Source organism: Salmo salar, chromosome 29, assembly GCF_965601325.2.
Source record: "Salmo salar chromosome 29, fSalSal1, whole genome shotgun sequence".
NCBI classification, from domain to species: domain Eukaryota; kingdom Metazoa; phylum Chordata; class Actinopteri; order Salmoniformes; family Salmonidae; genus Salmo; species Salmo salar.
The window spans coordinates 18445001-18467793 of record NC_138319.1 but is presented as its reverse complement, the minus strand read 5'-3'; the positions used below and the strand labels follow the sequence as shown (position 1 = coordinate 18467793).

Below are 22793 nucleotides of genomic sequence, written 5' to 3'. Positions count from 1 at the left end.
CCTAATGTGAGTTTCAAGAGTTCTATAAAGAAAACCCGACACAATTTTGCTTAAAAAGAATGTTACAATGTTGTTCCAACCATTAGAAATGAAACACAATGGGAGGATTAACTTGTGACGGTTTCTTTATTCCTGATTAAAAAAAAAGTGCAATCCAATCTCATAATTTAATGTGACGTCTAGGGTAATAGACTATTTGACGTTTTTTTTCTTTCTAATTCAAGAATGATTGACAATAAATAATTGTAATCAAATTAAGATGTCGATGCATAGTAACGAGTTCATTACCTGAATGCGTCACTGTAGCCTATAGACGTTAACAAAATATTCATACCAATATGATTAGGCCTCTCATAGACTAGAGGCCTTGTAGAAAGAGGGTCAATCAAGTCAGGTCTAGTTAGGTCAATCAAGTTAAATTAATACATAAATCCAACCATAGTGTATAACCTTTCATCATCAAAATACGACAAAAAAAAAATGTTTTTTAACATGCACAATTAGAAGCATCAGTCTATATAGAGCAAGCTTGACTACATTCCAGCCCAGTAACTTTGCTCACCGCATCCTCCTTCGATTGTCTCGTCTGGCTGCCACGAAAAGCCCCCACCTTGGAGACGGTCGCTAACATCGCTGTGGAGCTGCTGATCTGCACCTGAGTGTGCGCGTGCCACTGGCCATGTACTTTCTGGACATGCTAGCTGTTCTCTGCGGTGCATCATCTCTTCAAACGCATTCCGTCTTGGTGTTATTGGTTGGCCTACTACTTAAAAAAAATTATATATATTGAACCTTTATTGAACTAGGCAAGTCAGTTGAGAACAAATTCGTATTTACAATGACGACCTAGTGCTACTGGTAGTACCGGTAAAAATGTAAGTTATGAATCACAAATACAGCTGACACACTTCGATTTCATCAATCATTTTGACTTAAATTTGGTTGTCCAAAATACTATCAGCTTGCACTGCGTCTTTGCTGATGAATGCCCTGATTTCAGGCCAGTCAATTGGTTCAATGACATTGTGGTTTCGTCTATTAATCGCTTCTAATAGAACTGAAAATGATTAACCATGAATTTAACCCACTGTTTGTTTATGAGGGACGTCCCACGTTCAACCTGGACACGTAAAAAGTAGAAATTTGCGCCGGCTTCAGCCATGACTGCATGAGAGAAATGAAACATCTGCACGTTTCCTGCAGGTGCCAGCGGGTGTTTCACTGTCCAATCCGAGGCTGGAACATGATCTGAGCGCCTGATCTGAGGCTGTTTTCTCTCTTGCACATAAACTTGGGAAAGCCTGAAGGGAGAGCGGACAGTGCATTATAAACAAAGTGCCGCATATATTGCCCCAAAAATAACACCCTTTTTTTTTCTTCCGGGGTGTGGAGAAAAGTAAGGCGGGGCATCCGTTAAACAGTAATTCAACTTTGTCCGGCCTTACCCTTTCAAAACGACTTTTTCCACTTTGAATGTTGTAGCTATCAATTGTCCGATTAACAATCACCCATATTAGCAAACTGATTTAATGTCCAACTTCACATCTCCCTAGTAGGGCCCTATGGGTTGTTTATCGTATAGGGCCCTATGGGTTATTTATCGTATAGGGCCCTATGGGTTATTTATCATATAGGGCCCTATGGGTTATTTATCGTATAGGGCCCTATGGGTTATTTATCGTATAGGGCCCTATGGGTTATTTATCGTATAGGGCCCTATGGATTATTTATCGTATAGGGCCCTATGGGTTATTTATCGTATAGGGCCCTGTAGGTTATTTATCGTATAGGGCCCTATGGGTTATTTATCGTATAGGGCCCTATGGGTTATTTATCGTATAGGGCCCTGTAGGTTATTTATCGTATAGGGCCCTGTAGGTTATTTATCGTATAGGGTCCTGTAGGTTATTTATCGTATAGGGCCCTGTAGGTTATTTATCGTATAGGGCCCTGTAGGTTATTTATCGTATAGGGCCCTGTAGGTTATTTATCGTATAGGGCCCTGTAGGTTATTTATCGTATAGGGCCCTATGGGTTATTTATCGTATAGGGCCCTGTAGGTTATTTATCGTATAGGGCCCTATGGGTTATTTATCGTATAGGGCCCTATGGGTTATTTATCGTATAGGGCCCTGTAGGTTATTTATCGTATAGGGTCCTGTAGGTTATTTATCGTATAGGGCCCTGTAGGTTATTTATCGTATAGGGCCCTGTAGGTTATTTATCGTATAGGGCCCTGTAGGTTATTTATCGTATAGGGCCCTGTAGGTTATTTATCGTATAGGGCCCTATGGGTTATTTATCGTATAGGGCCCTGTAGGTTATTTATCGTATAGGGCCCTGTAGGTTATTTATCGTATAGGGTCCTGTAGGTTATTTATCGTATAGGGCCCTGTAGGTTATTTATCGTATAGGGCCCTGTAGGTTATTTATCGTATAGGGCCCTGTAGGTTATTTATCGTATAGGGCCCTGTAGGTTATTTATCGTATAGGGCCCTGTAGGTTATTTATCGTATAGGGCCTTATGGGTTATTTATCGTATAGGGCCCTGTAGGTTATTTATCGTATAGGGCCCTATGGGTTATTTATCGTATAGGGCCCTATGGGTTATTTATCGTATAGGGCCCTGTAGGTTATTTATCGTATAGGGTCCTGTAGGTTATTTATCGTATAGGGCCCTGTAGGTTATTTATCGTATAGGGCCCTGTAGGTTATTTATCGTATAGGGCCCTGTAGGTTATTTATCGTATAGGGCCCTGTAGGTTATTTATCGTATAGGGCCCTGTAGGTTATTTATCGTATAGGGCCCTGTAGGTTATTTATCGTATAGGGCCCTGTAGGTTATTTATCGTAATGAACAATATCAGCAAAATGTCCACGATTACTAGCCTGTTTGGTCAGTGTCGATCGTTTTCTGTTTATCGTCCCAGCTCTGTGTGTGTGTGTGTGTGTGTGTGTGTGTGTGTGTGTGTGTGTGTGTGTGTGTGTGTGTGTGTGTGTGTGTGTGTGTGTGTGTGTGTGTGTGGAGGTGTGGGTGTGTGTGTGTGTGGAGGTATGTGTGTGTGTGTGTGGAGGTGTGTGTGTGGAGGTATGTGTGTGTGTGTGTGTGTGGAGGTATGTGTGTGTGTGTGTGGAGGTATGTGTGTGTGTGTGTGGAGGTATGTGTGTGTGTGGAGGTATGTGTGTGTGTGTGGTGTGTGTGTGTGTGTGTGTGTGTGTGTGTGTGTGTGTGTGTGTGTGTGTGTGTGTGTGTGTGTGTGTGTGTGGAGGTATGTGTGTGTGTGTGTGGAGGTATGTGTGTGTGTGTGTGGTGTGTGTGTGTGTGTGGAGGTATGTGTGTGTGTGTGTGGAGGTATGTGTGTGTGTGTGTGTGTGTGTGTGTGTGTGTGTGTGTGTGTGTGTGTGTGTGTGTGTGTGTGTGTGTGTGTGTGGGAGGTATGTGTGTGTGTGTGTGGAGGTATGTGTGTGTGTGTGTGTGTGTGTGTGTGTGTGTGTGTGTGTGTGTGTGTGTGTGTGTGTGTGTGGAGGTATGTGAGAGAGAACCCCCCTGGAAGTTCTGAGTCTCTTTCTTTCTCAGTCTCTCTGTCTCTCTGAGTCGTGTCAGTGAATTTACAAGTTGTGAACTCCTCTCTAAGTGCTGGGGTTTAATTGTGGTCTGGGATCAGATAATATCCAACAGAATCCACTTGTGGTAGCCATCTTCAGGCAGTTGTCATTCCATTGGAGATGTGTAATACACACACGCACAAACACACGCGCGCCAGACAGAGATGGGGCTCACTAGTAAACAAATCCTCTTTTGTGATGTCAGGTTTACGTTTTTGGAGCAATGCGTTGCTAATATATTGTTACAGTAAGGTTATTGTTTACTTTGTGTCTTTTGTAAACATGCCAAGACTTACAGAATACAAACAAACTCAGTACAAATATTTAGCTTGAGGTTTATTGCTTCCTGTATTGAATATAAACCTGCTAAGGGCCTCTTACCAATAGTATTATACGCCTTGAGACAAGTAGGTATGCATTGAAATCAAGCCTGCATATACACGGAGTGTACAAAACATTAGGAACACCTTCCTAATAGTGAGTTGCACCCCCTTTTGCCCTCTGAACAGCCTCAATTAGTCGGGCATGGACTCTCTGTTTCAGAGGGGTTGGGTTAAATGTGGAAGACACATTTCGATTGAATGCATTCAGTTTTGCAACTGACAAGCTATCCCCTTGCCCTTTCCTTTCCACAAGGTGTGGAAAGTGTTCCACAGGGATGCTGGCCCATGTTGACTCCAACGCCTCCCACAGTTGTGTCAAGTTGATACACACGGGAAACTGTTGAGCGTGAAAAACCCAGTATTGTTGCAGTTCTTAAACACATTCAAACCGGGTGCGCCTAGCACCTACTACCATACACCGTTCCACCGTACCATACACCGTTCCACCGTACCCATACACCGTTCCACCGTACCATACACCGTTCCACCGTACCATACACTGTTCCACCGTACCATACACCGTTCCACCGTACCATACACCGTTCCAGCCTTCACCTGGATTCTTCTCGCGCTCAGTCTATGTCACGGAAAGAGCACGTTGTTTTGTACACTCAGTGTCAACTAGTGTGGACTGTGGGTCGCCGGGGCCGAAATATCACCCTATTCCCTTTATAGTGCACACTACTTTTGACCAGGGCCCATGGGGAATAGTGTGCCATTTGGGATGCAGACAGGGAGAAGATTGAAACTGTTCCAGGCTGCCATTCATGGCGTAAGTGACCTGTATTACTCCCGGGTGTTTTTCTCTCTGTGGCAGGGTGACAGGGGGTTGACAGTCTGACTAATTTATCCTCCATTCTGGTGGTTTTCTCATCTGGCTCTGTCCACTCTGGTAGTGGAGATAGGAGACGGAATGAGAGAGAGGAGAAGGGGAGAAGGAGGGCGAGGGGAAAGATAGAATGTGGGTAAGAGGTGGAGGAAAGGGGGAGAGAAGGAAAGGGAGGAAGCTAGGTGTGCCGTGGGGAGAGTAGAGAAACCAGGAGATTTATTTCTCTGAGATCATTCCAGCCCCCGACAGCCCTGCCCTGTCCTGTCCTTCACTCCTACCATCCACACACACACACACACACACACACACACACACACACACACACACACACACACACACACACACACCCTCCTGCCCCAGCCCTTCGCTCTGCAGTGACTCTACTGTTATTCCCGGTTGGGAGTTTCGAAGACATGCCGCGTTCAAAACACCTGGGAACTCGGAAATCTCCGACTTCTGACGTCAGTGAACTCTGGACAAAAACGATCTCTGACTGGGAAAAATCTATTTGAATGGTCATCCAAGTCGGAATACCAACTCGGGACTCTGTCTAGAGCTCCGACCTGAAGATCACCGACGTCATGATTTGACCTCGTATTTTTCCCAGTTCCCAGTTGTTTTGAACAACAGTTTAGGAAGACCACAGAATTCCGCTGGTGAAGCTGGGCATGTTTGTTGGGGTTCTGTGGAGGCAGGGAATGCTGAGGATTAATCTGATATCTTTCTCTCTCTCTGTCTCTCTCCGTTCTCTCTGTCCATCTTTTTCTGTCTACTCTCCTTCTCTCTGTCTCTCTCACTCTCTCCCGCAGGATTACAGAATTATACAGAAGTATCCTATTTAGCTTGTTTAGGCCATAAGGAATTCGATTGGGGACGGTGTTTATTTCTACTCTTGCTGTTTGTTTCCTCCCTAGTCCGAAATGATCAACATCAAAATGATGTCTGTTTTTACCAACTCTACTCAGAAAGCCACCAGACACTCACAGATTTGATGGGTGTCATGTGTTTGTCAAAAACAAATAAGAGCACAGTTGGACAAGACAAACAGATGAACTAAACCCCCCCCCCCCCCCCAGGAGATTTAACAAACAGAAAAGACCCCCAAAAATAAATAAGAATCTGGTCAGCAGTAAGACTGTGGCCCAAATGGCATGCGATTCCCTATACAGTGCACTACTTTTGACCAGAGCCCTATGCTAGTGAGCGCTAGCTAATGCTTACTACTGTACATTAGTATAAATATTTTTTTTTACAAATCGATACTAGTATTCAAATATCAATATATTATCATCCCAAAATAATATTGCGATATGTAACTATCCATTTTTTTCCCCTCCATCACTACTATTTAGGGAAAAGGAAGGGTGTAATTTGGAACGTTGCCTGTATTTTTTGCCATAGCCATGTCTATTTAGGGGAACATTTGTAGAAACTTTATCTTTTGAGAAGGTGTTTGTTATGGTGTTAAAAACACTGTCTGGGACCCTATTATTTATCTGAGGCATTCTGCTCCTTCTCCACGTTCACTGCCGTAGAGACATCCATTGGACCATTGCCTACTCCCTCAATTAAGCTACATTTGCTGGACTGGTGCTTTCGTAACCGTTCATCTTCCAGCATGTTCCTGTCATTTCTGTGGAATGATGGTCTTTTCATTGCACTGTCGTTTTGTGTGTCCCCAGTGAGTTTGTGTCCTGGGTCGGCGGATGAGCAGTGTTTTAGATTTACGTCTTCTCAATTAGTGTTTTGGTCTTGTATGTTTTAAGTCTCCACAGTGACCATTGTTTGGCGGTTTTGAATTGTTTTTGTGTGTCCCCGGTGACTTTATGATAGACAAAGTGTTATTTCCTGTCCCCCCCCCCCCCCCCCCCCTGTGAGTTAATGAGCTGGCTGGTGAACATTAGTGTTGTGTTATTAACGGTATTGTGTTATTTCCTGTCCCCCCCCCCCCCAGTGAGTTTGTGAGCTGGCTGGTGGACATTAGTGTTGTGTTATTAACGGTATTGTGTTATTTCCTGTCCCCCCCCCCCCAGTGAGTTTGTGAGCTGGCTGGTGGACATTAGTGTTGTGTTATTAACGGTATTGTGTTATTTCCTGTCCCCCCCCCCCAGTGAGTTTGTGAGCTGGCTGGTGGACATTAGTGTTGTGTTATTAACGGTATTGTGTTATTTCCTGTCCCCCCCCCCCCAGTGAGTTTGTGAGCTGGCTGGTGGACATTAGTGTTGTGTTATTAACGGTATTGTGTTATTTCCTGTCCCCCCCCCCCAGTGAGTTTGTGAGCTGGCTGGTGGACATTAGTGTTGTGTTATTAACGGTATTGTGTTATTTCCTGTCCCCCCCCCCAGTGAGTTTGTGAGCTGGCTGGTGGACATTGGGGAGACTGATAACCCAGAGGAGGGGGTTCATCTGGGACAGGCTCTACTGGAGAATGGAATCATACACCATGGTAAGTGATTCACTATACTGTACGTTCATCATCTAGTCCAGGGTTCTCCAATTTGGCCTTCAGTGATTTTGTCAAAGCAAGTGAAATAGATAATGAACAATAAAAAAATGACTTTTCAAATGTCATTATGCCATTATGTCGTGTCGTAACGATGTACAAATGGTTAAAGTACAAAAGGGAAGATAAATAAATATAGACATGGGTTGTATTTACAATGGGTTTGTTCTTCACTGGTTGACCTTTTCTTGTGACAACAGGTCACAAATCTTGCTGCTGGGATGGCACACTGTGGTATTTCACCCAGTAGATATGGGAGTTTATCGAAAATTGGGTTTGTTTTTAATGGCTCTTTTCTAGATTTTGATAATTAGCGGGTATCGGCCTAATTCGGCTCTGCATGCATTATTTGGTGTTTTACGTTGTATACGGAGGATATTTTTGCAGAATTCTGCATGCAGAGTCTCAATATGGTGTTTGTCCCATTTTTGTGAATTCTTGGTTGGTGAGCGGACCCCAGACCTCACAACCATAAAGGGCAATGGATTCTATAACTGATTTAAGTATTTTTTGCCAGAATTTGATGTTCCTTTTGATGGCATAGAAGGCCCTTCTTGCCTTGTATCTCAGATCGTGGGGCTTAAGCTGCATCCCTGTCTCACCTCACGGCCCTGTGAAAAGAAATGTGTGTGTTTTTTTTGCCAATTTTAACCGCACACTTGTTGTTTGTGTACATGGATTTTATAATGTCGTATGCTTTTCCCTCAACACCACTTTCCATAAATTTGAATAGCAAACCCTCATGCCAAATTGAGTTAAAACTTTTTTTTTTACCTTTATTTAACTAAAAAAAATCTTATTTTCAGTGACGCCTAGGAACAGTGGGTTAACTGCCTGTTCAGGGGATGAACGACAGATTTGTACCTTGTCAGCTCAGGGATTCGAACTTGCAACCCTTCGGTTGCTAGTCCACCGCTCTAACCACTAGGCTACCCTGCCGCCAAATCAGCAAAGCATGAGGAGACTTTGCCTTTGTTTTGGTTTTTGTTTTATTTGTCATTTAGGTCTGTCGTACTGTAATTTGGTAAAAAGCCAATTTGACATTTGCTCAGTACATTGTTTTCACTGAGGAAATGTCTGCTGTTAATGCAGAGGATTTTCCCAAGGTTGCTCTCTCTCTCTCGCTCTCTCTTCGTGCTCTCTCTCTCGCTCTCTCTTCGTGCTCTCTTTCTCGCTCTCTCTTCGTGCTCTCTCTCTCGCTCTCTCTTCGTGCTCTCTTTCTCGCTCTCTCTTCGTGCTCTCTTTCTCGCTCTCTCTTCGTGCTCTCTTTCTCGCTCTCTCTTCGTGCTCTCTTTCTCGCTCTCTCTTCGTGCTCTCTTTCTCGCTCTCTCTTCGTGCTCTCTCTCTCGCTCTCTCTTCGTTCTCTTTCTCGCTCTCTCTTCGTGCTCTCTTTCTCGCTCTCTCTTCGTTCTCTCTCTCGCTCTCTCTTCGTGCTCTCTTTCTCGCTCTCTCTTCGTTCTCTCTCTCGCTCTCTCTTCGTGCTCTCTCTCTCGCTCTCTCTTCGTGCTCTCTTTCTCGCTCTCTCTTCGTTCTCTCTCTCGCTCTCTCTTCGTGCTCTCTCTCTCGCTCTCTCTTCGTGCTCTCTTTCTCGCTCTCTCGCACGCTCTCTCTCTCTCTCTGTCTCTCTCTCTCTCTTTGTGCTCTCTTTCTCGCTCTCTCTTCATTCTCTCTCTCGCTCTCTCTCCGTTCTCTCTCTCGCTCTCTCTTCATTCTCTCTTCGCTCTCCACCTCTCTCGCTCCCTGCTCTCAAATTCAGATTGCTTTATTGGCATGAAATACAATTTCTAGATATTGCCAGTATAGTGGTGCAGCATTTCAGTAAATAAGATTAATGAAACACAGTTAATTTCAGTAGTAGTAATAATAATAGTACATGTAATCATGTATACAGGTAAAACACTACTGCTGTTGTACTGTGTAATCTTCGGTCGATACATTTATATCATTTTTTTTAAAGAATAATAAAAAACAGTGATTATTAAATAAACAATTAAATGTACATGGGTGATGGTTCCCCTATGTATTATTTGTAAGTTAGATACAATGTCAATACTTCGGGGAACTAATGATCATGAGATGTCCCTCTGGCTATGGCAGTCATATACAGTTGAAGTCGGAGGTTTACATACACCTTAGCCAAAAACATTTAAACTCAGTTTTTCACAATTCCTGACATTTAATCCTAGTAACAATTCCCTGTCTTAGGTCAGTTAGGATCACCACTTTATTTTAAAAATGTGAAATGTCAGAATAATAATAGAGAGATTGATTTATTTCAGCTTTTATTTCTTTCATCACGTTTCCAGTGAGTCAGAAGTTTACATACACTCAATTAGTATTTGGTAGCATTGCCTTTAAATTGTTTAACTTGGGTCAAATGTTTCGGGTAGCCTTCCACAAGCTTCCCACAATAAGTTGGGTGAATTTTGGCCCATTCCTCCTGACAGAGCTGGTGTAACTGAGTCAGGTTTGTAGGCCTCCTTGCACTCACATGCTTTTTCAGTTCTGCCCACAATTTTCTATGGGATTGAGGTCAGGGCTTTATGATGGCCACTCTAATACCTTGAATTTGTTGTCCTTAAGCCATTTTGCCACAACTTTGGAAGTATGCTTTGGGTCATTGTCCATTTGGAAGACCCATTTGCGACCAAGCTTTAACTTCCTGACTGATATCTTGAGATGTTGCTTCAATATATCCACATAATTTTCCTCCTCATGATGCCATCTATTTTGTGAAGTGCACCAGTCCCTCCTGCAGCAAAGCACCCCCACAACATGATGCTTCCACCCCCGTGCTTCATGGTTGGGATGGTGTTCTTCAGCTTGCAAGCCTCCCCCTCTCTCCTCCAAACATAACGATGGTCATTATGGCCAAACAGTTCTATTTTTGTTTCATCAGACCAGAGGACATTTCTCCAAAAAGTACGATCTTTGTCCCCATGTGCAGTTACAAACCGTCGTCTGCCTTTTTTATGGCGGTTTTGGAGCAGTGGCTTCTTCCTTGCTGAGCGGCTTTTCAGGTTATGTTGATATAGTACTCGTTTTACTGTAGATATAGATACTTTTGTACCTGTTTCCTCCAGCATTTTCACAAGGTCCGTTGCTGTTTTTCTGGGATTGATTTGCACTTTTTGCGCCAAAGTACGTTCATCTCTAGGAGACAGAACGCGTCTCCTTCCTGAGCGGTATGACGGCTGTGTGGTCCCATGGTGTTTATACTTACGAACTATTGTTTGTACAGATGAAAGTGGTACCTTCAAGCGTTTGGAAATTGTTCCCAACGGATGAACCAGACTTGTGGAGGTCTACAATTTTTTTTCGAGGTCTTGGCTGATTTCTTTTGAATTTCCCATGATGTCAAGCAAAGAGGCACTGAGTTTGAAGGTAGACCTTGAAATACATCCACAGGGACACCTCCAATTGACTCAAATGATGTCAATTAGCCTAACAGAAGCTTCTAAAGTCATGACGTCATTTTCTGGAATTTTCCAAGCTGTTTAAAAGGCACAGTCAACTAAGTGTATGTAAACTTCTGACCTACTGGAATTGTGATACAGTGAATTATAAGTGAAATAATCTGTCTGTAAACAATTGTTTGAAAAATTGCACAAAGTAGATGTCTTAACCGACTTGCCAAAACGATTGTTTGTTAACAAGACATTTGTGGAGTGGTTGAAAAACAAGTTTGAATGAATCCAACATAAGTGTATGTAAACTTCAGACTTCAACTGTACATACATACATACATACATACATACATACATACATACATACATACATACTTTCATACATACATACATACATACATACATACATACATACATACATACATACATACATACATACATACATACATACATACATACATATATGGGGGTTATGAGCTCCTGGTTCCAAATATTAGGGAAGCAGCCACTCTCCAAAACCAGCTTGAATAGTTTTAATAAGGCATCCTGCATCTCAGGAGTGCTGTGTTTTAAGCATTTCACAGCCCACCTCTCTCTGTCTCTCTGTGTGTGTGTGTGTGTGTGTGTGTGTGTGTGTGTGTGTGTGTGTGTGTGTGTGTGTGTGTGTGTGTGTGTGTGTGTGTGTGTGTGTGTGTGTGTGTGATGGGGGGGGGGGGGGGGAGATAGCTTTGGGTTGAACAAGTGAAGCCTTTCAGACCAGTAATTTCACCCGTATGTTTTTTATTGACATAGACCAGTGTAGAGCAGATGTCTTATTCAAAACTCCTCTCTCCTACCAGACTGTTTAGATAACAGCTTACATATAACCATCTCTTCTCGCCATGCCGTTTATTTAATATAGTTTAAAATGGCTGCGGATTAGGACTGTGTGATGCATTTAGTGTGTAGAGCTGTGGCCGGGGACCTGCTTACGTCATTCACACTGCACTGCACCCTACACAGACACACACAGACACACACACACAGACACACACACACGGTACCTTTCCCTACAGCTTTGTACGGGTTTTATTTTTTTCCTCAAAAGAATTGGGCCTGTGGCCAAGCGGGGTCCTAAATCACTCCCATTGCTTTATTGCTTCCTAGCGACGAGTGAGTCCAGAGGTTTAGACTTTAGTTAGTTCTACTCCCTGGTGGTGAGGCTAGCCCCCTTAACTCCCAGCCCATGAAAGCTCTCTCTCTAACACACACACACACACACACACACACACACACACACACACACACACACACACACACACACACACACACACACACACACACACACACACACACACACACACACACACACACACACAGGCGTGGGCACGCACACACAGGCGCAGGGCACACACACACACACACACACACACACACACACACACACACACACACACACACACACACACACACACACACACACACACACACACACGCTAATGAGGTAGAACCCACAGGGGGAATATCCAGGATTAGTTCTCATAATAACTTTAATGGAACATGCAATTCTACAGTACCAGTACAAGATGCTGATCCAACTGATTTCTTTTCGGAGGGTCTTGGTAAAGTATAGTGAAAGGGAGATGCTTTTTAACACAGCAGCTGTTATCTGTAACCCCTCTGCTTTACAATTTGAATGTTCTCTGACACACTAGAACAAGTGAACTGGTTCAGTCATGGCTTGAATGTGTTAAACATATTATATTTACCAAAGCACCCCCCCTAAACTTGACTAAGATTTGTATGTTGGACCCATGCACAAGTCGTTGGACGTTTTTAAAAGACGAACTAAAACGCTCCAACCAACCGTGATGTCATGCTTCAAATGTATTTAACCCGAGTGTGTCTTCAGTCACAGACAAACACCAGTTCAAGCCAGAACCGGTGCTGTACCGTTTCCGCTACGACGACGGGACCTACCACCCCAGGAGTGACATGCAGGACGTCATCTCCAAGGTAACCAACGCCCTACTAGCTCTAAATGTTCTCCTCTTCCGGGGAGTCCGAATGAAGAGACACTCATCTGATCCGTTGTGTTGGGAAACCCGTCCTAACATTCAGCTGTATTAATATCTCTAATGAAATATCTCTCTTTCTGTGTCTCCCTCCCTACAGGGTGTGAGACTCTTCTGCAGGCTCCATAGTCTCTTCACTCCGGTCATCAGGTACAGTACGGTAGGGACGGGTCTCAAGTGACAGCCGTTTCCCTATGTAGTGGAATACTTTCCACCAAGGCCCATAGGGCTAAGGTCTGAAGTCGTGCACTATATAGGGAATAGGGTGCCATTTGGGAGACGCAGACTAGGCCACGCCAGGTGGCCACTGTGTCTTCCAGTCCGTTACACGTGTCTCTCCCCGTCTCTGGCAGGTGGGCCGGCCCAGTGTTACCGTAGCGCCCAGTTCTCAGAACTTTAAATAGCACCAGCACCACAGAGAAGGAGAAATGAGAGGGGAAAATAACATGATGAACTAAAGTATGAAGTCATTGTTTGGAAAGACAAGGTTTGAGAGCAGGGGAGAGCCAAGGTTTGAGAGAGAGGAGAGCAGGGGAGAGGCAAGGTTTGAGAGAGAGGAGAGCCTAGGTTTGAGAGAGAGGGGAGCAGGGGAGAGGCAAGGTTTGAGAGAGAGGAGAGCCAAGGTTTGAGAGAGAGGGGAGCAGGGGAGAGGCAAGGTTTGAGAGCAGGGGAGAGGCGAGGTTTGAGAGCAGGGGAGAGGCAAGGTTTGAGAGAGAGGGGAGAGGCAAGGTTTGAGAGCAGGGGAGAGCCAAGGTTTGAGAGCAGGGGAGAGCCAAGGTTTGAGAGCAGGGGAGAGGCAACGTTTGAGAGCAGGGGAGAGGCAAGGTTTGAGAGCAGGGGAGAGCCAAGGTTTGAGAGCAGGGGAGAGCCAAGGTTTGAGAGCAGGGGAGAGCCAAGGTTTGAGAGAGAGGAGAGCAGGGGAGAGGCAAGGTTTGAGAGAGAGGAGAGCCAAGGTTTGAGAGAGAGGAGAGCAGGGGAGAGCCAAGGTTTGAGAGAGAGGAGAGCCAAGGTTTGAGAGAGAGGAGAGCAGGGGAGATGGAAGGAGTTGGTGTGGCAGTACTAGGGATAGTCCTAGCACTAGGTCTACTACTGACTCCAAACAATACTAATGGAGCCATCCACCCCTGTAGCTAGGAGGAGGAGAGGGGGTAGAGGAGGAGGAGAGGGGGTAGAGGAGGAGAAGAGGGGGTAGAGGAGGAGATGAGAGGGGGTAGAGGAGGAGAAGTGAGGGAGTAGAGGAGGAGAGGGTGTAGAGGAGGAGAGGGTGTAGAGGGGGAGAGGGGGTAGAGGAGGAGAGGAGAGGGGGTAGAGGAGGAGAGGAGAGGGGGTAAAGGAGGAGAAGAGAGAGGGGGTAGAGGAGGAGAGGAGAGGGGTTAGAGAAAGGGAGGAGAGGGGGTAGAGGAGGAGAGGGGTTAGAGAAAGGGAGAAGAGGGGGTAGAGGAGGAGAAGAGCGAGGGGGTGGAGGAGGAGAGGAGACGGGATAAAGGAGGAGAGGAGAGGGGGTAGAAGAGGAGAGGAGACGGGGTAAAGGAGGAGAGGAGAGGGGGTAAAGGAGGAGAGGAGAGGGGGTAGTGCTCACAGGACAGTACTTTACACACACTTCTAATTGGGCTAACAGTACTTAGGCATTAACACAGTGCCTGTAAGAGAAATGTTTCTTCCATCCAGTATTGATGGAGTCATCAGCCCCTGTAGCTACAGACTCATTAGAGTTCAATCAAAGCATCGCTTCAGGCCATTTCATGTCCAGCACAGACATCCAACAACAGAAACACGGCCTCTGGTGTAACACATTAGCCAGAACACCATGCAATCATCCCAAATGGCAACCTATTCAATAGGGCTCTGGTCAAAAGCAGTGCACTATAAAGGGAATAGGTTGCCATGTGGGATGATTCCACGGTGTTAGACTGTAGCTACAGGGGCTGATGACTCCATCAATACTGGACGGATGAAAGAGTAACGTTCGCTAATGTTCTCTTCATATTGTTACACAAACAACACTAAGGAAGAGGACGTGCCGTCAGTTAACACGCTCTCCATCCCAGCTCTGTTCCGCTGAGCAACGGACCGCTTCGTGTACTGTGGCGAAGGAAGCGGACGTGCCAGAATTACCCAGATCGCACCTGTTTTACATTTAGGAGGATAAGCGACGTGTCGACTGATATGGGCTTTGACACCATATATTTTTATATCCTGAGCGCTAACACTGTTGCAAACAGACACTGTCCGCATCCCAAATAGAACCCTATTCCCTACACAGTGCACTACTTTTGACCAGAGCTCGATGGACCCTGGTGAAAAGTAGTGCACTATTAAGGGAATAGGGTGCCATTTGGCACACAGGCACGTATAGAAGCAATATCGACCTCCTAAAAACAGCTTCATTTATTAAACATTGCTATTGATTGCTTGAGAGCTTCGAACGGTCAGTTTCAGATCGGATGTTAAAAGCGTTCAAATCGATGTCTGCTGACCACGGCACCTCTCTGTGCTTATGTAGGTCCCAGCCCCAAACGCTACAGACCCACTAAAGACCATAGGATCAATATAGACATACACGTTGCATCAGTCACACATAAGGGACTGTGTCACTTCTATACATTCCATTTCAATGCCCACACCCCATGGCCCATACAGACAGGCTGTCCGTCTCTGTAGCTCTGCTGAATGGATGTTACACCATGACCAACTGTCAGGAAGCACACCATAGTGGGGGTAGAGGAGAGGGGGTAGAGGAGAGGGGTAGAGGAGAGGGGGTAGAGGAGAGGGGGTAGAGGAGGAGAGGGGGTAGATGAGGAGAGGAGGTAGATGAGGAGAGGGGGTAGATGAGGAGAGGGGGTAGATGAGGAGAGGGGGTAGATGAGGAGAGGGGGTAGAGGAGAGGGGGTAGAGGAGGAGAGGAGGTAGATGAGGAGAGGGGGTAGATGAGGAGAGGAGGTAGATGAGGAGAGGGGGTAGATGAGGAGAGGGGGTAGATGAGGAGAGGAGGTAGATGAGGAGAGGGGGTAGATGAGGAGAGGGGGTAGATGAGGAGAGGAGGTAGATGAGGAGAGGGGGTAGATGAGGAGAGGAGGTAGATGAGGATAGGAGTTAGATGAGGAGAGGAGGTAGAGGAGGAGAGGGGGTAGATGAGGAGAGGGGGTAGAAGAGAGGGGGTAGAGGAGGAGAGGAGGTAGATGAGGAGAGGGGGTAGATGAGGAGAGGAGGTAGATGAGGAGAGGGGGTAGATGAGGAGAGGGGGTAGAGGAGGAGAGGAGGTAGATGAGGAGAGGGGGTAGAAGAGAGGGGGTAGAGGAGGAGAGGAGGTAGATGAGGAGAGGAGGTAGATGAGGAGAGGAGGTAGATGAGGAGAGGGGGTAGATGAGGAGAGGAGGTAGATGAGGAGAGGGGGTAGATGAGGAGAGGAGGTAGATGAGGAGAGGGGGTAGATGAGGAGAGGAGGTAGATGAGGAGAGGGGGTAGATGAGGAGAGGAGGTAGATGAGGAGAGGGGGTAGATGAGGAGAGGGGGTAGATGAGGAGAGGAGGTAGATGAGGAGAGGGGGTAGATGAGGAGAGGAGGTAGATGAGGAGAGGAGTTAGATGAGGAGAGGAGGTAGATGAGGAGAGGGGGTAGATGAGGAGAGGGGGTAGAAGAGAGGGGGTAGAGGAGGAGAGGAGGTAGATGAGGAGAGGGGGTAGATGAGGAGAGGAGGTAGATGAGGAGAGGAGGTAGATGAGGAGAGGGGGTAGAGGAGGAGATGGGGTAGAGGAGGAGAGGAGGTAGATGAGGAGAGGAGGTAGATGAGGAGAGGAGGTAGATGAGGAGAGGGGGTAGATGAGGAGAGGGGGTAGAAGAGAGGGGGTAGAGGAGGAGAGGGGGTAGATGAGGAGAGGAGGTGTGAGGAGGAGAGAGGAGGAGACCATAGTGGGGGGTAGAGGTGTATAGTAGAGTTGAAGTCTACCAGCCTATCCTGCTGGTAGGCTCAGCTGTGTGTCTGCCATTGAATAAGTTGTACACAGAATAGTGTACTGTACATTAACTTAAGCTAGCTAGAGTGGTGGATGACCCTGTCAATCTAGCTTTGTTGGCACAGGGTAGAAACATGCCTAAGGTTTTGTGAGGGAGAGACAGAAGGAGAGGGAGAGAGAAAGATCGTGTGTGTGAGAGAGAGAGAGAGAGAGAGAGAGAATCCCTCACAATGCATTCCTGGCTCTGTGTGTGATGAGTGCCACTGCCGTGTGTGTATCTTTCACAATGGGTCTCTGGCCCTTGGAATGCCAGGCCTCTAATTGGAGCGTTCAGCCCCTACCTAATTAGGTGGAATTTCCTGGCTGACGAAGCGAGTGTGTGTGTGTGTGTGTGTGTGTGTGTGTGTGTGTGTGTGTGTGTGTGTGTGTGTGACGCCCCCGCTTTCCCCACAAGAAAGCAGTGAATCCGCCCCCACAACGGAGTCCCTCGGCCCGTTTTAGTGTTACACGTCTCTCCTGTAGGGATACATGCAGCCCCCGCAGTCATAGTCTGTGCTCCAAATGACAAACCTAATGCACTACTTTTGACTTGGGCCATTTTTGGACGGAGCCCTACACTTCTACCGGATCTAATGACAGGACACGCAATGATGTGGTATGAACCACTCAATTCCTATGGCTTGTAAAATCATGAAAAGCGTGCCAGTATGCCTGACAGTCTCGCCTTGCTGGACTGGGCCTGACGATGATGATGATGATGATGATGATGATGATGATGATTATATATTTTAGGGGCTAGATCAGCTTTAATATTGCAGATAGATTGTAGCTTCCATCAACGTAATTGTCCGCGTCATTTCCAATCTCCCATATATATATATATATTTTTGTAATTATATTCATACACTACCGGTGTAAAGTGTTAGAACACCTACTCATTCAGGGGGTTTTCTTTACCCCACTGACTCACAGCAGCTTTTCAGCGTGTTTTGTTGTTTCTGTGTAACAAACAAAAAAAATCGACAAAAGTTGGCTCTTTTACAGCGAGGGTCAATGGGAAAGAATGTTTGTTTCCCCCAATTAGTGGGTGTGGTTGAGGGGAATTACTTCTTGTGACGTGAACATTGACTCAGAGTAGCCCTTTGCGGTGTCCATAACAATTAGAATCTGTTACATGTTCGATATGGACACGCTGCCTTTTCCATCTGAATCCTTTCTCACGTTTAACAGTGCTGGAAACTCACTGCAGCCATTTTAAATCCATGACAGGGAGTTTGCAAGTGCACACTTCTGGAATAGGATGGAGAATCGTGTCTTAACCCTAAGAGGCTGCCAGGCTACCTCCCAGGTAGAGGGAATGTAATCCAGAGGGTGAAAGGCAAGCTGAAACTCCTCTCTGACCTTAACCACGTTTCAGTTCAGCTCTGCCTCCTTATGCCAGGCATATGGCTTCCCGCTGGCCCAGTCTTCACCCCTCGTTTTTCACTCTGACAGCCTGCTCTTAACCCCCCCCCGTCCGTCCGTCCATACCCGCAGGCCCGCTCGCTAATTCTGAGGGGGAAAACACCCAGCCTCCTGCCTCCCTGGCTCTTTTCCTGGAGGTCTGGGCATGGCACAGCAGAGCAACGTGCCTGACTAACAAATCCCATACATCACACCGGCCCCGCCCTCATCAGTGTCCAGACCCGGTGTCTAACACAGTTATGTGGTGGTCCTGGACTTTCCAGCTCTGACCAAAGCCCCTGTGTGTCCGTAGGGAGATCCCCGTGTTCATGGGAAAATCACCCACCGATGCAGTTCAGTCACATTTCCTGGTCTGTGTGTGCGTGTGTGTGTGTGTGTGTGTGTGTGTGCGTGTGTGTGTGTGTGTGTGGTGTGTGTGTGTGTGTGTGTGTGTGTGTGACAGCGACATTCCCCGGTCTGGCAGGCAGAGGAAGGGTCAGCTGACTGAGTCAGTCATGGTGGTAACACGGTTAATAACACACGGTCCCAGATTTCACCCTGCTCCCTATGCAGTCAACGGTGGAGCACTATGTGGGGAATAGGGCGCCATTTGGGACTCAGCCACGGTGCACCAAGGGTCTCCCCTCTCCTGTAGACCCACAGCCTGTTACCGTCTCTGCTGACGGACATTACCTTTTGATGGATAGTATGAAGTACTTGACCAAAGTACTTGACCAATACTGAATGAATGGATAACAGAAATGTTCTGGGGTCTCCCACAGCCGGATCCAGTTGGGGCAGTAAGACGTCTACATTTGATGCTCCGAGTTGACAGAACTCAGGGGCATACGATCGTTTGTTCTTGGGCCTTGTTACTTTCACTGTTCAAATGTCAAGTTGAAGGGGACTCGCTGATGTGGACTGTTATAACTGTTCTTCAGTCTGTGCTAAGTCTGATTAGAACTGTTCTGTGTCTAGCCTGCATCGTGTTCTAACTGGATCTCTGTTGTTCTGTCCACCCAGGGACAAGGACTACCACTTGAGAACGTACAAGTCGGTGGTGATGGCCAACAAGTTGATAGACTGGCTCATAGCACAGGTAAAACCTACATCTCACCTCCTTTCTTTTCCTGACCCCTAACCCCTGACCCCTAACCCATAACCCTACACCTTTCCTCCTTTCTCTCCCTGACCCCAACCCTCCTTCACATGTTATTCTGAATGGTCTCTATTGGCATGTACATGTATGTATATTTGAAACACATTTCTCCCCCCCCCTCTGGAAAACATTGAAAGATGAAAGAGAGGAAGGAAGAAAGGGAACAGGGAAGTGTGTGTTTTGTCAACAGGCCGGTCGGAGGTCGCAGACTGAGACAACAAACCGCAAAACAAACCTCGGAGTCTTCTAGTGTGTGTGTGTGTGTGTGTGTGTGTGTGTGTGTGTGTGTGTGTGTGTGTGTGTGTGTGTGTGTGTGTGTGTGTGGGTGTGTGTGTGCGCGCGGGTTGCCGTTCCACAGAGGAACTAGGGGAAGCCAGGCGGTGAGGGAGCATCATTGTAACTACATGACTGATCTCTATTGGTCCTGACATGGAGCTTTGAGCTTCACAGATTGATAGTTTCATACAGGATACTGACTGACGGTAAATGAAATGCTTTACAATGGAACCAACTCAGGACTGGAACTATCCTGTGTGTGTGTGTGTGTGTGTGTGTGTGTGTGTGTGTGTGGTGTGTGTGGTGTGGTGGTTTGGCCTGGTCTGCAGGCCTGTTGGACAGAAGAACAAAGGGACGGTGTGAGTGTGACACTTTGACCGTTCTCTAAACATGCTATTTTCTCCCCCCCCCTCTCTCTCTCCACTCACTATCCCCCCCTTTCTCTCGCTCTCTCTCTTTCTAGGGGGACTGCAGGACGAGGGAGGAGTCGTTGATCTTGGGGAAGGAGCTGTGTGACAATGGCTTCATGCACCACGGTACGACAGACAGACAGACAGACAGACAGACAGACAGACAGACAGACAGACAGACAGACAGACAGACAGACAGACAGACAGACAGACAGACAGACAGACAGACAGACAGACAGACAGACAGACAGACAGACAGAGAGGGCAGATTTCTTCACTTCATCTACATAAATGTCATCTATGTAACACCACAATACACACACACACACACACACACACACACACACACACACACACACACACACACACACACACACACACACACACACACACACACACACACACACTCTTAAATTAGAGAGTGAGGGAGCCAGCTTGCAGAGTAAGATGGAGCTCAGAAAGGACTTGGGTCAACTGGACTCCATGGCAACACAAGTTCTAAACACAGACCCTCGACCTTGAAATATTGAATACCCCCCGAGAGACAGAAAGAAAGAAACCGTTTCCTCAACATTTCCCTCTGTCTCTGGCGGGATCAGATATAATGTCAATCATTATAATGGTCACTTAACAGGCCAAATAACTTATCGGCACGAATGGTGAAATTACACAGAGATGGAGGGAGGGAGGGAGGGAGGGAGGGAGGGAGGGAGGGGGAGGGAGGGAGGGAGGGAGGGAGGGAGGGAGGGAGGGGAAATTAAAGAAAGTAAAGTTTGATGGTTTTAGTTGTTATGACTGTTACATACACTGGCTGGTAATTTGGCTCAATATGAAGCTAAACTGAATTGTAGTTTGAAGCAGTTAGTTGCATCATGAGGGTAATGAAGAAGAAAAAAGATGTGTGTGTGTGTGTGTACAGTTGAAGTCGGAAGTTTACATACACCTTAGCCAAATACATTTAAACTCAGTTTTTCACAATTCCTGACATTTAATCCTAAGTAAAAATTCCCTGTCTTAGGTCAGTTAGGATCACCACCTTATTTTAAGAATGTTAAATGTCAGAATAATAGAAGAGAGAATGATTTCTTTCAGCTTTTATTTCTTTCATCACATTCCAAGTGGGTCAGAAGTTTACATACACTCAATTAGTATTTGGTAGCATTGCCTTTAAATTGTTTAACTTGGGTCAAACGTTTCGGGTAGCCTTCCACAAGCTTCCCACAATAAGTTGGGTGAATTTTGGCCCATTCCTCCTGACAGAACTGGAGTAACTGAGTCAGGTTTGTAGGTCTCCTTGCTCGCACACATTTTTTCAGTTCTGCCCACAAATTTTCTATGGGATTGAGGTCAGGGCTTTGTGATGGACAACCCAATACCTTGACTTTGTTGTCCTTAAGGCATTTTGCCACAACTTTGGAAGTATGCTTGGGGTCACTGTCCATTTGGAAGACCCATTTGCAACCAAGCTTTAACTTCCTGACTAATGTCTTGAGATGTTGCTTCAATATATCCACATAATTTTCCTGCCTCATGATGCCATCTATTTTGTGAAGTGCACCAGTCCCTCCTGCAGCAAAGCACCCCCACAACATGATGCTGCCACCCCCGTGCTTCACGGTTGGGATGGTGTTCTTCGGCTTGCAAGCCTCCCCCTTTTTCCTCCAAACATAACGATGGTCATTATGGCCAAACAGTTCTATTTTTGTTTCATCAGACCAGAGGACATTTCTCCAAAAAGTACGATCTTTGTCCCCATGTGCAGTTGCAAACCATAGTCTTTCCATACTTTTTTATGGCGGTTTTGGAGCAGTGGCTTCTTCCTTGCTGAGCGGCCTTTCAGGTTATGTCGATATAGAACTTGTTTTACTGTGGATATAGATACTTTTGTACCTGTTTCCTCCAGCATCTTCACAAGGTCTTTTGCTGTTGTTCTGGGATTGATTTGCACTTTTCGCACCAAAGTACGTTCATCTCTTGGAGACAGAACGCGTCTACTTCCTGAGCGGTATGACGGCTACGTGGTCCCATGGTGTTTATACTTGCGTACTAGTGTTTGTACAGATGAACGTGGTACCTTCAGGCATTGGGAAATTGCTCCCAAGGATAAACCAGACTTGTGGAGGTCTACAATTGGTTTTCTGAGGTCTTGACTGATTTCTTTTGATTTTCCCATGATGTCAAGCAAAGAGGCACTGAGTTTCAAGGTAGGCCTTGAAATCCATCCACAGGTACACCTCCAATTATGTCAATTAGCCTAACAGAAGCTTCTAAAGCCATGAGATCATTTTCTGTAATTTTCCAAGCTGTTTAAAGGCACAGTCAACTTAGTGTATGTAAACTTCTGACCTACTGGAATTGTGATACAGTGAATTATAAGTGAAATAATCTGTCTGTAAATAATTGTTGGAAAAATGACTTGTCATGCACAAAGTAGATGTCCTAACCGACTTGCCAAAACTATAGTTTGTTAACAAGACATTTGTGGAGTGGTTGAAAAACAAGTTTTAATGACTCCAACCTAAGTGTATGTAAACTTCAGACTTCAACTGTGTGTGTGTGTGTGTGTGTGTGTGTGTGTGTGTGTGTGTGTGTGTCTGTGTGTGTATTTGTGTGTGTGTGTATTTATGTGTGTGTGTGTATGTGTATGTATGTGTGTATTCATGTGTGTGTGTGTGTGTGTGTGTGTGTGTGTATGTATGTATGTATGTATGTATGTATGTATGTATGTATGTATGTATGTATGTATGTATGTATGTATGTATGTATGTAT

General features: G+C 45.9%; 1 protein-coding gene across 1 annotated transcript in view; it reads left to right on the top strand.

Moving 5' to 3' along the window:
• Positions 1–22793, top strand: part of prex2 (phosphatidylinositol-3,4,5-trisphosphate-dependent Rac exchange factor 2) — a 159067-nt gene that overhangs the window by 65295 nt on the left and 70979 nt on the right. The window contains exons 11-15 of the mRNA XM_082970723.1: positions 7164–7264; positions 12620–12723; positions 12883–12932; positions 19202–19277; positions 20077–20149. Coding sequence (XP_082826849.1) covers positions 7164–7264; positions 12620–12723; positions 12883–12932; positions 19202–19277; positions 20077–20149 — 404 coding nt within the window. The remainder of the gene's footprint in view (positions 1–7163; positions 7265–12619; positions 12724–12882; positions 12933–19201; positions 19278–20076; positions 20150–22793) is intronic.